General features: G+C 39.5%; 1 protein-coding gene across 1 annotated transcript in view; it reads right to left on the reverse strand.

Moving 5' to 3' along the window:
* SAMSN1 (SAM domain, SH3 domain and nuclear localization signals 1) overlaps positions 1-8,310 on the reverse strand; it is a 36,463-nt gene extending 28,153 nt beyond the window's left edge. Inside the window, exon 1 of the mRNA XM_080361846.1 lies at positions 8,191-8,310. Coding sequence (XP_080217972.1) covers positions 8,191-8,247 — 57 coding nt within the window. The 5' untranslated portion in view covers positions 8,248-8,310. The remainder of the gene's footprint in view (positions 1-8,190) is intronic.
* Between the last annotated feature and the right edge of the window lie 7,472 nt (positions 8,311-15,782).

Genomic DNA, 15,782 nt, shown 5'->3' on the forward strand with positions numbered 1-15,782 from the left:
TGCTTTCATTCTGACACATGATGAAATTGAGACTGAGTTTCTCACTCCCCCTCTGCTCTTGCAACTTCTGTGAAAACCACACATAGTTGAGATGATGCTACCGAGGCACAAACATAAGCAAGGACTTTGAGGTGTTCTTTGAGGTTATTACATCTGGAATATTGTGTCCAGTTCTGGGCCCCTCAGTTCAAGAAGGACAGGGAACTGCTGGAGAGAGTCCAGTGCAGGGCAACAAAGATGATTAAGGAAATGGAGCATCTCCCTTATGAGGAAAGGCTGAGGGAGCTGGGGCTCTATAGTTTGGAGGAGACCAAGGGGTGACCTCATTAATGTTTATTAATATGTAAAGGGTGAGTGTCATGAGGATGGAGCCAGGCTCTTCTCAGTGACAACCAATGGTAAGACAAGGGCTAATGGGTGCAAAATGGAACACAAGAAGTTCCACTTAAATTTGAGAAGAAACTTCTTCTCAGTGAGGGTGACAGACGACTGGAACAGGCTGCCCAGGGGAGTTGTGGAATCTCCTGCTCTGCAGATATTTAAAATCTGCCTGCACACATTCCTTTGTAACCTCGTCTGGGTGTTCCTGTTCCATCAGGGAGACTGGACTAGATGATCTTTCGAGGTCCCTTCCAATCCCTAACATTCTGTGATTTTGTGAATCCCAAATTCAAGGCCATACTCCAAATCTTACTGAAATCTGGCCTATTGCTGCAAAGGGGATCGTGCCAGCTAGACATTTTTAAGCTTTCATGAATGGGTAGGAATGTGTTGTCTCTTCCCATTCCTTCAGATACTAACTAAAATCCCAAACACATAATTTTCAAACATTTTACCACAATTATCAAGAGACCTCAATCAAGCAAATGTAAGCTCCGTTATAGAGACAGGAAGAAAATTATGGAAACACCCCAGTAGACAACAATAGAAGAGCCTTGTCAAGTACTTGTAACTAGAATTGAATGACTACTCTACCATCATCAGTCATTTCATGGACCCTCTACACAGGCTCCGAGCTACTAATCTGTCAGTAAACTATGACCCTTTTCCAGCTCTGTTAAGTAGTTTTTTGATCTAACATCTGATTTTTAAAAAGAAGGCAGATAGACAGAAGTATAAAATAAAAACAGAACAGCTGTGCTGAGTGAAAGCAATTCATGAGTGGTAAAGCTCAGCACCTACTTTGCAGCAGAGAGTCAACCTGCGTGAGCTCGTTCAGCTGTCTCAGCCACTTTGTCATCTCCTCTTCACACATCTGCTTTTGGCTGTGCTGTTGCTAAGTGAGGCTGATTTCTTTATCTCACGGCTGCAGGCTGTCAGTGACAAAGCTCCATCTCTATCTCAAACATAACAGTAGAGAGAAGACATGAAACTGCATCATAGCTTTTCGATGTTTTCCGGTTGAACAGCACTCTTTCAGTGCTTCTCCTCTCTCTGAAGAAGCCATGACAGTAAAGCCTAAAGCCAAGTACTCAAGTATTCCAGTAGCGTCACATCTCACTTGCCTTTCTACATACCCAAAAGAACCGCAAATGTACCATGCCTTCTGAATGAGGTCAGCATGACCAAGTCAAGGAACTTACAATTTGCTATGGTTCTCCAGGAAGTAACCATTCAGCATCCCATGGAAATCAGGGACAGGAGTGTGAGGTTGCTTGGTTGTTCTTGTGAAGATTACAAAAGAGAAGAAGACATCAAAGCTTGTGCTGGGTGATAGTTAGAGATGACAGACCCTTTGCTGCTGACATTCAGCTTAGCAGAAAGATGGCAGTAGGTGTTACGACTGGCAACTAAGCAGCCTGAAGATTGTGTACAGGTGAAGCTGTTATCCAGATTTCTGTGTATCCATGGAACAAAAAAAAGAGGTGTGGAGAAAAAAGTAGCAGTACAGTATGTAGTATGAATAGTCAAAGAAGGAGCTTCCCTGAAGCAGTTAAAATTCTCCAAACTTTTCCTTACGCTGGAATTTCAGCCTCAAGTCTGGGCAGAGGAGAAAAAGTAAGAACTATTGTTAAAGGGGTGTAATTTAGGGTTCTGTTGGGCAAGGAGAGATCGAGTGCATCCACCACAACATGCTCTTTGGCGCACTGTAAGTGGAATAAGATACAAGAAGCTAGAAAGGTATGATCGAGAAGATATACAGGAGAGATTTCACTTGGGAAAAAAATAGGTCGTCATTCATCTTCCCATGGAATATCAACACACGTACAATAGACCCTCATCTGATATATAAAACAAACTTTTCCATTAGGGTGGTTTAAAGGACATACGTCTTGCTAAACATTCAGAACATATATAATCTGGAGCATGGTGCCAAGCAGCAAAATGTCTAGCAAAAACACTGCCATTGCTAATTTGTGGAAGAGAGTGTATCTGTTTCTAGCAACTGAAGTAAATCTGCTGTCTCTGTTGCAAGTTTTCAGAAGATAAAGGTTAAGGGATAATGTGATTTCTGAGGCCCAGAAGAGGGGTTTTTTGCCTTCTCTGGAGTGGGTATTGCCAGAGGTTTCTGCCCACAGGGTTGATTCTTCTGGCTGAAGTGTTTGTAGCCACCCACAAATTGCTTATACCAACTGGCCATTGATGGCTTTATAATAACTTCAGTCTGGATTTGTGCTATGACACAAATTACTAGAAGAGTGTTGAAACCTACAGAAAACTGTAGGCCACATCCTCTACCTGTCCTGCCCATACATAGTTACTGCTTTTTTCCAGAAATGACAGATATGCTGGCCAATGTTTCATTTGGGATATTCTGTGTTTCCTAGAAACACAATATTGAAGCATGTCAACCATTCTGTAAAGCTAATTAAAATATTAGAAGGCAACTAATGCTGATATATGTCACCTTCATAGTTGTACTACTGTACTTATCAGAGAGTACAATTACAAACTATGTGGTTAATAGCCTGGTTTCTAAAAATGGCTGGAGAAGGTGGTACAGACATCTTGAATGCTCTTGTTTGCTTAGGAAAACAAAGAACCAAACTGGATTTATGACTCTAAGCAAAATGAATACAAATGTGGAGAATATTCTCTTTGGGAAATTTTCTCTTACTTGTTTTAAAATATTCTGCTATTAAGAACTTGAGCCTGTCTAGTGAAGGAAAACCAGGACAGAGAAGAAATAAGAAATTACCCAAATTTTGAGTAAAGTTGGTGAAAATTTAAAAGGTGATGTAGACAAGGGAACACACAAAAAGGCCAGGACTGGACCAGTCCACAGATTTCATTTTTTTTTCCTTTGGCACATGAGCTATTCAAGAGTTGTATGAACCCTCAGTGACCCTGTATGTTGATCTGAGCATCAACATCTGAAGTTTGGTCATCCTAATCAGCCTCCTGTTCTTTCTCCACAAAGACCCTGGAGTCTTACTTTCTCGTGAGAAAAGAAAATTCTTCAAATTTCAAGACCTTATGAGAAGAGATATGCTAACATATACGTTAAGATGCAAACAACTTTCTGAAACTGCTCTTGGAAAACAAAATTGGCTGATGATCAAGAAGATGGTAATACAAATGAAGAAAATATACCAGATGTAAGAGGAGCAGCAATATGATTTTTAAGGCTTTCCACTCATACACAAAAAATAAAACGAGATTAACTCTAACCTTGTTCTGTTCTTTTTTTTTGTTAAGCCCGAGGGAGACAGGAAACACCTTCTGAAGTGTCACCTGCAATCCTTTTTATCCCTTCTGCACATACATGGTTATTACAAGTATTATTTTTTCTTTCTCTGAACCCTCCCTGATAAAGGCACACAGGTATTTTTTTCACTATGAACTAGGTTCTTAAAATTACAGCCCAGATGTTGTCATGCATTTCTTCTTATTTAACAGAGTTCAAATGGATTTTGACAAACAGTCTTTCTTCAAGAGGCAATGCAGTAAAGACCTTTAATGACAGAACTATGTGTCATCTTTGCCTATAAGCATAAATTTGCACAGCGGGCAGCACGGTGAAAACAGCTTATCATCAACTCATCACCTCTCATCATTGTTAGAATGAAATGCAAATGGAAGCGAACATCACTTCAGTCACGGTTGTGAAAATTAGCATCTGTGACATTAGCAGTGGCTCATTTATTATGTGCTCTAAATTTCAGGAGGAAAGAAAAGAATATAAAACTTGCTATTTTCAGAACTCTACCAGTCTTTACTTTTGAAATAAAATTAAATCCCTCAGCTTTCCCAACTCAAGGATAAATCATAGTTAATATTCATTTATACTGAGCATCTCTTCACTGCAGATCTTGTCCTACAGAAGATCTAATAAAGTCTTAAATTATTTTTGGTCTTTGGGTTTGCTGTACATACTTTCTATTTTCTTTAATAAGTGTTCCCAGGAACCACTGTCTAAAAAAAAAACCAGTACCAAAAAAACTTGCTTCTACATCTATCCGCACTTCAGGCTCCAAACACTTAGGCAAGCAATAAACTTTACTCAATGACAAATCTCATTGAACTCGATGGGATCACAGCTAATTTATCCGTTTAAGCATTTCCAAGGTCAGAATCAGGCCTTTTGTGAAGAGTATATAAAAAGTGGAAAACCTGGCCTCAAGTCTATGGCAAAAATGTGCATTGATTTCCATGGAGGCAGGGTTTCATTTAAAGCTTATAAAAAGCAAAATTATTGGTATGAAATAGTACTAGGGAACAAAGTTGCACATTAAAATATTTCTTTCCACTGGATTTGCCACTATTTTCTCATAAACCTGAAAACAAGAAATTGTTTATCACCTAAGTAAGTGAATATTGATTTAATCAGGAGCTTGAACATATTTTTGCCTAAACAAAATGCACAGCCATTGACCCTGCATTGTCTTACACACCAGAAGTAAGTTGAGTTTCAAGCACCGAGTATATTTGGAAGCATAATAAGAAAACAAAAACGTCTCAAACCTTTAGCATAAACATAGATCAACTGTCATGTAGAATTATGACACAAGACTTTCTTCAGTCAAGCCAGAAAAAATGACACAAAGTCATCTTTGTTTCAGCTTGAAGTAAAGCCAAGAATCATCAGGCAGTTCTCAAGTTTACTATGTCCGTAGGAATTTGAGAGAAAGAGACAAAAAAGAAATAGGCTCTAGAAGTACATTACATCCTGTGAAGTGGCCAAGACAATACAGGAATGTTTTACAGATTATTTGCACCTTCCATTGTCATTTGCACCTGGTCAAATGTGCAAAACAGTGCGAAGTGGAATGCAAGGCAGCTGTGAAGTGCTTCAATGGTGTTTCATTTGTATAGTGCCAGGATATGGTGCTTCCTGAAGCATACGTAAAAGAGAAGACTAGATCCTGTATAATTTCTTAGAATGCTTTTTCTTACCATTTTCTAAACCTGCTTCATGCCACTCCCCACACACACTGGCACTTGTAATGTCATAAGGGCCAAAGAGGGGAAAATCCAGGTGATTTAAGAGGTCGTTGTTCCATCCTCTAAATCAGCTGTTCTCCTCCTTGCCAGGTCTCTAAGGGGTGATGGGACAGACTGCACAAACTGAAGCACATCTAGTACAAGCATCCTTCCCGCCACTTGCTGTAGTACTTTCCTGTCTGCAAGGAAAACCCCAGCAATGCAGGTGTCACATGTGCTCCGTGCAGTGAGCTCCTGCAGCTGGGCTGACTCTGGCCATCAGCACGACCACAAACCTCAGGGCTCGGTGCAAGACTTGGTTTGTTTGACCTCACCTGCCCACAAAAACAACTGCAGCACAGCACAGCTACGCTGTATAAATGAAGCTGTGTCTCATCTGTCAGAAAAGAAAGGGGGATAGGTGAAGACTGAAAGAAGTGCGGAGAGCGAACTGCCTCTTGGCGGCTGTCCTGATGGGGGGTGCACAGGCTCTGTCATGATAGAAAGTTATTTAAGGTCCCAGATAGACAAACAGACAAGGTTAGACAAGCTTGAAATAGAGAGCTTAGCCCTTCAGTTAGTTGAATTTCAACAATTTTAAGGAGGGTGTTTTTAAGCTTTAGGACTTTTTTATTTCAACTACCAGGATCCTCAGCTGATGTACAAGGTATAAATGTACAGTTCCACGGCAGTACGTGCAGCTATAATGAAAAACATTAGCAAAGGATCAGAATCCTTCCAGTACCTCTTTTGAAAACATTTCTCTCACACTTCTCTCCCTGTATTCTCTGGGATGACACCAGGTGTAGATTTTTTCTGCCTAGCGATGAATGTTTATTTATTTAGTTTATGTACAAAGCATATGGTAGTTATATGCATATTGATGCATATGCAAGAGCTGCCAGATATACCAAGAAGTTGTTAGCATGACCGCAATGCTGCGGAAGTCCTGCTCTGTAAAGAAACAAACTTGCAACTTTACTTCTTCATTACAATGGGCAAGCATCAACCCTTTAATAGCAGACACTGAGAGTTGAAAGATTCAATTTTTTGTCTATGTAGCACATAATGGATCTGCAGAACTCCCTTAAGCACCACAGTAATCAATGAAGTAAAGTAAATGCATTGCACGCAGAGACTGACAGTTAGATACTGAAAATACGTGTTAGCCCTGCATTGGCCATTGACTTGCCCATCACTACTAGAAGCTTTATACAGGTAGAACGAGTTGCCTTGAGAAGGGTTTTAACATCAGCCTGTATGGCATTCCTTCATCTTTATCAAAAGGCATAACTTGATGCTGATATGCTTCACATCAGAAAGTAATAAAAGCAAGAGGATTAAGAAGAAAATCCTGCTGAAACACTTGAGTTAATGCACAGAAGCTCATTCAATTGTGTTAAAGACAACTGGTCGCTATGGGTAAGAGTCAGTTACCTAAAAAGATCTTTTTGGTGTCCTCTTTGCAGCAAACAAACCTGATTTTCACTTAACACTCCAGACCTTATGGCTCTCACGTAGGTCTTGTGCCAGCCCCGTATAGATGCATTGGAGACACTGGGACATCTAAGCCACCTAAAGGCAAGGTGAGGTAGCCCAGGACCTCCACAGCGACAAGGGCATCCTGCCCTGCGAGTGTGCGGAGGTACCAGATGTTGCCTGTGCAGAGCAGGGGCAGCCAGGAAGTGATCTAGGGAAGACGCTTGGGAAATCCTGTAACTTCTGTGGGGAGGTAAGGACCTGCACCCTACGTTACACAATTCTGTATTAAGCAACGTAAGTATTTGCGTTGCTTCCACAGGGCATGTTTCGAAACACGCTAAGATTTCTATTCTTTGAAATCCATGGAAAAAACATGAAATTTAATTGTTAATGAGTCATAGTCTAAAACTACAAGTGCAATACACAAAAGCCAATTCTGGATAAAACCAGAAGACATTCCTGCTGAAATAGTGTCTGCAACAATATGTAGGACTCAGAAATTACGAAGTGAGTTGTATTCCCAAACAATGAGAAGATAGGTCTGTAAACTAGGAGAGAGTGAGTTACTGAGACCACTGATACACTAAAAGGCTTTTCTAATCACTTATTTAAATTTTGAGCACTGGTAATTTGAAGTAGAAGTGCAAAATGAAGTGCTCAGGTCTAGCAGTAGCTGTTTCTCTTCAGGCTTACAATACACTTGCAAAGGTCACTGCACCCACTCCAGGGACTGAAATTTCTAGTATAGGACACATTCTTATGCATCTTGCAAAACTCTCTCTTTCTTGCAACTCCAGATTGTGGAAAGTGTCCAGTGTAGCATATTAGCAATTGATTCAGAGTGTTTATTTCAGGCTGAAAGTATAATAATTCCCAGAAAAGTGAAAATGCCAAACACAGATCGCCAAGTACCCCCTCCTCCTCTGATCATGATGATGCAGAAGTAAATTTATTGAAATAAGGAACAAATTTAATAGCTTTTCTAATTCTTTACTGACTCTCACACTCTTTTGCAGGACATCATCCGTTTATCATAGGTGAAAGAGAGAGAGGGGATTTTTATGAGCCTCTCTGTGAAAAGACTGATGCAGACATACAACAACAGACGAAGTCCAGAACAAGGACCATTCAGCACAGCTATAGCAGCTTCACAATGACGATTCTTTGAATTAGATCACTACTTCTATAAAGTAAATATACACAAATACGTTTCTGAGATTATGCCATGGGGGCACTTGCACATCAGGAAATCCTGAAGCTAGGATTTAAAAGGAAATCCTCCCTTTAAAAATTGTTTACAATTCCTGCTATTATTAATTGTCAATAAAAATTCAATATTCTTACCTTTGGCTTTTGACTTTTCTCCTTATCAGACACGTTAGATGGTTTTCTCTTCAACATTTTTGATTTAGGCTTATCCAGCTGATGTGCAACTGCTCCTGGCTTCTGACCAAACTAAGTGCAACAAAGCGTACTGCACAAGCGTACACCACTTACGCCGTTCCTTGTTCTACCAGGATGTGACTTCACGCAGCTGCTCTGCAGCACGGGTGAGCGTGCTGAAATCTTCGGCTGAGGAGGGAGAGAGGAAGAAGGGGAGGAAGTGACGGGGAAGGAAAGAGAGAGGTGCGCTGAGGAGATGAGTTGCAAATAAGGATAGAGTTCAGGGTGGGAAATGCTCTAAAACTTATCTCCTTCTGTGTCACCATCAGGCCTAAATGAGGCTTTGGACCATCTCAAGAAAATCAGCCTCTTTTCCCATCTCATGTTTTCTCACTCAGCCTTGTGCCACTAACCGCACTCTTCACTTCTACTTGTGCTGGGACTTGAATCTGAAGGAGTACTGTGGTTCAGAGGACCAAGGGCTATTACACCCCAGCAGATCTGTGCTGTGGCACATGGTCTATCTGGTCCCTGACATCTTCCTTTCTCTCTTAGCTCTACATTAATGCAATAGAAGCAAGGAGATTGAATGTCACCATTTGGTAGAGAAGAGAAGTTTTCTAAAACCATCTTTTTTCTTTTACATGGTGCTATCATTTTTTGCCATTCATCACAGAATTTGGACTCCCTGAACTTTTCAGTCCTCCATTATCCTTGATTTGGTGACAAAGTCACAAGGAGAAGTAGCAAGTCTAACAGAAGGCTCACAACAAAGACACAGAGGAATATGACAAATTAATAGTCCCTTATATACCCTTTAAAAATAACCCAGAGGCTAAAGGAAAGCAGAGGTGTTAAGACAGTTTTTAATTTCTGCTTATTTTGCTTGATATTATTTATCAAAGTCAAACAAACTGAAGTTCTGAGTATCCAAAATGAAACTTATTTGTTGTCAATCATAGGCCACAAAACCCAAAACCATGAAAAATTCCCAACTCTTTGCTGAAAGTTGAAGACAAATTCTCAGTTTCAGCCTCCAAACTTTTGGACAACCCACAGTTCTTCAATTAAATCTTAATTTAACATTACTACAAACGAAAAAAATAAATCTATTTATAAATGAGTTGCAAGAAAAAAGTTCAAAAGTAAGTGTAAAGAAAAAACTTTGGAAAATTCTTCTTTTTTTTCAAAATTTTGATAGTATTTTTTCAAAATTATGATTTTTTTTAAAGCAAATATATTATAATCAATTTTCACTCATAAGTTTCACATGGATACAAGCTATTTTAAAAGAAGCAGGTCACTGTGGAGGTCTGTTGCACTGAACGAAAATTCAGAAGTCTCTGTGAATCCAAACACCATGCACATACTTTCCTTTCTCTATGTCATCCTTTTAATATGAAATCTGGTTGAACTCAAATTTCAAGGAAAGAAAAAACAAGAAACCATCTAAACTGAAAGCCAAAGGAAATGATGGCTGAAAGCTGATGGGAAGTGCACAGGTCTTATTTCTTAGACTTGTGTTCCATAAACGCTTCTAACTTTTTGAAGCATGCATGATGAGACAGTGCTAGATAGGTAGGTAGTCTCTTGGCTGAATTGTTCCCTTCTTCCTCTCTCATGTGAATAGACCAGGGAGGGATAAGAGGCTGATCAGCTGATTAATTCAGGTTGCTATTTGGACTTCTATTTACACATCTGAGAAAAGTTTTAGAGGCCTTCTTGAGTTGTGATGGGTGGGCAACTGAATGGACTGAGGCAGAAGGATGAAAAAATAATTATTGTATGCTAATGATATGATGATAGTTTCCTTTCCAGACTTTCTAAGAACCCAGTGGGTAAAAAGGGGAGGAGAAACTGGAGTTAAGGTGCTGAGATTCTGCCAAATATAATGCAAGATTGTTCTCTAGGTTATTAGATTGCAGTGGAGTATGTGTTGAACCTCAATCCATTAACCAAGATGCTTCACTTCACATTTTAATCTGAACTACACTAATTTGGAACAGAGTTGAATTTATTATTGTTATTAATAACATATCAATCAGTGTTCATAAGAATAATTATTATTACTAATCAGTATTTAATTAATAATAATAATATTGACAAACTCTGAGTGATGTGTTTCTTTCCTGTATCTTATAACAACACCTGAAAATTCTATTTAAGTTTCTAATGATAAGGAGGTTTTACCATGGACATTTAATCAACCTTAGTAATTCAGTAGGGCCGTATTTTGTTATAAAAGCTGTATATATGTCTTACAGTAATTAAACCTGATTATTTATTGACCCAGAAGCACATTGCAGTATATTGTTTTTATTTTTAATCTGATCCAAATGTGAGGATTAAATCAGACTGTGCTGATCATTAGACTGTGATTTCCTGTCTCAGGCCACTGTTAAAATCTTCGTTATTAATAAAATGGGAACTCATCTGAAGAGTAATATATGAGCTTCCTTTCTGTAGAATATTTATTGTTAAACAGGAAGAAAGAGGCCATTTGAAGAGATATAGTACCCACCCATATCTATTTCCTTTCCTCATCCACATATCAGAAAAATTATAGCAGCTTGAAAGCTGACCTGATTATGTTCTTGCCCTTGGAAGGCTGACCCACACTAGTTTTAAAAAGTAACAAAATGAAGAAAATCAAATATATATAATGCTAAGTTCACTTAATTTAGTTAACCAATACATACCAAAGTGGGCACTTTTGAAATAAAAATTAATAATAAGATCGGTGCTTATGTCCTTTAATTTTTCAAAGGGAAATGAATATCTATGTAAAATTAAACTAAAAATTCTCATACTTAGTTTTCTGTTGGACACAACTGCAGGTAACTTATTACATTTCCATGCTGGTCTTTGAACCTGATCCAAACCCCAGTGAAATCAATATAAATTTTTCAGGTGAATTTTATGGGACTTGGATTGAATCCTCCATCCTGAAATATTCAGGCAATTTCACTCATCTTTCTGGAAATCCTATGGGGAAACAGGCTATCCACTTAAAAATAATTAAGACAACCCCATGAGAATTATTCCCACTGTCAATATATTTATAAAAGGCAACATACATTATAGCTTATCATTATCATCATTGAGTTCTAAGAAATGGACCATGATGAATGTTCCTGGATATTCAGCTGTTTTATGTGCCTTCCTCCCACACAATATCAAGTGCTGTGACAGTGTCATATCACCTCAGTGGCCCCATCCAATTGCCTTGCCTTGAAAGGAAAGACCACTTCCAGTCTAAACTGCAAGCTTAAACTTATTCTTTCAACACTTGATCATTCTGATAAAACTAAAATGTAGAGTGAAAAGTAGATCAAAGGGTTTAACATACTGGCCACCTGTCAAAAAGGAAATGAAATGAGACTTTTTGTTTATTAGCAACTTGTTTTGCACTGCCCACCAGATAAACCTGGTCCAAGTTTAACCAGAGTCTCAGAGGTACCTTAGGGCTCTATGTTGCTTTCCCTAATGTTAAGCAATCCCATAGCGTACTAGTTTATTTTAATTTAAAGTAAGACTTGTATTTTGTACAAGAATGGAACCATGCCTTCAGCCTCTGCTTTTATGGCCATACCTCTCCCTGTATGATCTAGCTCCCTAAGGTATTGCAGAAATCTCAGAATAGCAAGTGGAGCTGAGTGACTAATTTGCAGTGAATAATTTACTTAACAAATTTAATCCTTATTTCCTCAAAGACTGTTCATGAGAAGAACACAATTTCCTCACGTGTATTATTTATGGGCCAGAACATAGCTAGATACTTCCCTTTCTTGGTCTAATCTGAGCAGGGGCCAGCCCCAGCTACAGTCATTGCTACTCCTTGGCAGAGCTCTGTCCGTAAACTACTGCTGCAAAGACTTTATGGAAAATAAAACAAAGAAGTGTGAAAAACTGGAGTGTCAACAACCCATGGAAGAAACCAGTGGTTGCAGGGTGGGCTGTCTTTCTAACTATTTAAACTAAACACTTACTTTTGATTTTAACTCCAAAGACTGAGGCTATGAGTTTCCACTGGGATGCTGAGGAATGTAGCTGGATGCTTAAGGTGCCATCATTGATACTCCCATACTCACTGCAAACCCATCACTTTAAGCATCCCAAACGTAGTACTGAAAACTGGTTCAAAATGCTTAGGGGCTGTATGCAAGAAGGTGTGTAATTTCCTATTGGGTAGATTCCTATGCACTTTTTATCAGGAATGAAAAATGAAGAAGCTAGAGAAACTCAGAGTCCTGGAGAGGCAAGATGGGATTAAAGAATATTTTAAGTTTATGGGTTAGGACTAAAGGGAGGGCAGACACAGATGACATTATAGTGGGGGTCTGCTACAGGGCACCCAACCAGGAAGACTAAGTGGATGAGGCCCTCTATAGACAGATAGAAGCAGCTTAATGTTCATGAGTCCTGGTCCTCAGAGGGGACTTCAGCTACCCCAACATCTGTAGGAGGGACACACAACAGGGCATACACAATCCAGGGAATTCCTGGAATGTGTTGATCATAACTTCCTTCTCCAAGTGATAGAAGAGCCCATGAGGAAAGGTGCTATGTCGGACTTTTTTCTCACCAGTAAGGAGGGAAATACAGCCTCTCTCAGACTACTGGGCTTCCTTTTTTTCCTGAAAAAATGTTTTTGTGATTCTTCCTTCTCTTATGCTAATCCTTTGCCACCAAGGTCAATGCAGTCACAAAGAAATATGTCAGGGACAGGCTACAGAGCATCACTACCAGAGCTCCTACTGAATTTAACGATGTGTCTGGTACAAAAAGGGTTGCTGCTCTGTGAGTAAGAATAAGTGTCTCCTTGCCAGGCCCTCAGACTGTGTCCTTGGCATGCTCCCAACACCGCCTGGCCTAAATGGAAAATGGAGTACCAAGAACTTATCTCAAACTTGCCCCAACTCATTCTCTTGCATTAGCAGTAGATGAACAGATCAGTCATACCTACACTATATCAAGTTAGCACTAAGACTAATAAAAATCTATACTATTGTGACAGAAGGATTCCTAAGGATACTGGCTTTCACCAATTGAACAAACCCCTTTCTTATTACCTTGAAGAGTAAGAGTAAAAGTTGTATCTATATCTTCTAGGCATTCCTGTTGGGAAAACTCAAAGTCAGCAAAGTTGGTGTCTTGTAAGATACAGCCACAGGCTTATCCACCATCTGTGTAATAATTTCCAGCCAAAGTATGTACGTCACTGGTGGTTTTCCTGTACAATTTAGTGTAAGCAGAATACACTTTACTGTTGGTGATGAATAACAGAAAGTAACTAGTAGGGCGATGCTGCTGTGGGTTCAGGCATGTAAGTGAACAGCATACTGTTTCTCAGAGTGAATGTTAAAATGAATCTCAAAACTATATTGCAATGTTCATGCCTACAACATCTCAATGGATTCTGGTAGTGAACACAGCAATTATTAATCAGCTACAAGGGCATTTTATCGCACGTAATTTGCAGGTTTATGACTGTTGTTTTATTGTTATCCAGCTCAAGCTCAACTTCCCAGAAATGCATTTATAGATAAAGAGTGACAGTTGCCTTGCACATCTATTCAGAAAGCTCAAATATGAGATTTTCAACAAAGGGAAGAGATATAAAAATAAATCTAGACTGTTTTAATCTCATACTAAAAATGTGACATGCTTCTTTTGGCATTTAGAAGACCGTCATAATCCACAAGCACTGGAAGGGCAGCAGGGGATTTTTTCAAGGTATGTACACGATGTCTGCCAGCCTATCTCTGATTAGAATCAAAATCAACATAAGTAAATTCGGATTAACTCTAATGTGCAGCCTGCTGTCAGGAAACTCTTTGTAGTTTGAACCATCTTTTACCAGTAAACATCTCCTGCTGAATTTCTTCACTGAGTGGCAGGTCACTATGCCATCACAGTGTTAGGGCTGCTGTGCAAATGCTAACATGAAAAGAAATAAAGTGTGGAACACTGCATATTCACTTGCAGGACTTCAATTTCATTTTCCTTCTAGAGGAAGCATTCAAGTGGGTGAAAATTGTAACTTGGAAGTGACATAAAGGGACAATATAGCTTTATTTGTAACTTAAAGCTTTCTTTCTACCCATCTAACTGCTGTGATACCTGAGTGATAGCCATCAGAAACATAAAAATGCTTCATCTTCAAGAAAAAGGTGATTAGTTTCAACCTTACATTTTATTTTCTTTTCTTAAAACACTCAGTACCAGACCTGTGGGATTATCTGTTGCAACACTTGATTCAGGTGCAATTGAAGGCAATACCTTCAAAATCAAGCAGGATGTGGGTCAGACTATCTCCATCAGCAGACCTGCCAAATCGCACATATTTCAGCGGCTGATTTGTCCTCACGCTTACTTCCAGGCCTGAACCTCACTGCAGGGAGGTCTGGATCCTGGTCTGTATGTTTGTCTGGCAGGTGTAGGTGTTTACACTGATCCATCACCTGTCTGCTCCAAGGCAGGGGACACAGAGTGTAGGTAAGCTGCAGTCATGCTGAGCTCCCCCATAAAGAAGAGGAGGCATTTTTTTCTGAAGGATTTTGGCACCAAGTCCCTCACTGAGGAGGACTGGCCAGGTGATTACTGCATCCTGTACTGGTCATGGTTAGTATCCTGCTTGTCTCACTTGGGGTTTCATAGGGCATTTTGGGCCAGGGCTGAATGATCACAATTGAGTCAGTTGTCCCAGGTCAGCTGAGCTTCATTAATGAGGTGGGAACATGCTCTTAGCCCATCAACAAGATGAAGTGAAGCACCATCATGTAAATTTATTTCATCAAGGATTTAGGATAATATGCTTTATCTCCAGCTGTGGGCTAAAAGTAATCACAGAGACAGTCATGGTACTCCGTAGGTATAAGTTGATTACTCATGTGTCAGTAACTTGTCTTTGGGGAGAGACGGAAATGGAAAGGGAGGCTGTCTCCAAAATTGTGTTCTGTGGAAAGAGAAATGGATGCTTTGTCTCTTCACAAACACCCCATTTTTCTTCAGGATTCCCTCCAGCAATCTTGATCTTCTTTCATTGTATTATCAAACGCCTTCCCCTCTCATTTCCCCACGAAGTGCATGAATTTTGACTTGCACCTTGTATACCACTTCCCTAGATAATCTTTTTTACCTCCTAGTCTCACCTATTTGATCCTTTTTACTTCTTTCACACATATTATCTTGTGTGTTTTCTGTCTCCCTTACCTTGCTGCTGACACAGAAAGCAGAGGTTGATGAAAAGGCAACAAAAGTTTTCCCTTTGATAGCTCCATGATCTACCAAAAGTTCTAGTGATCTACAAACAGCAAACTGGAGAGCACTCCAGGAACAGCAACACTCTGAAAGCTAGATACAGGGCTGCTATGTACAGCAAGTAATTTTTAAAATAGATGTACAAACTTGTGAAATGCTCCTCTAGTTTGGGAGGTGAAAGTTCACAAGAATCTTTGAAATGTTTTTGGGGTCAAACACCCATATAAACCTAAATAATAATACCTAAAACCCTAAAAAAATAGCATCCTCATGTACCATACACACACAAA

Source organism: Nesoenas mayeri, assembly GCF_963082525.1.
Source record: "Nesoenas mayeri genome assembly, chromosome: 1".
In the NCBI taxonomy this organism is placed as follows: domain Eukaryota; kingdom Metazoa; phylum Chordata; class Aves; order Columbiformes; family Columbidae; genus Nesoenas; species Nesoenas mayeri.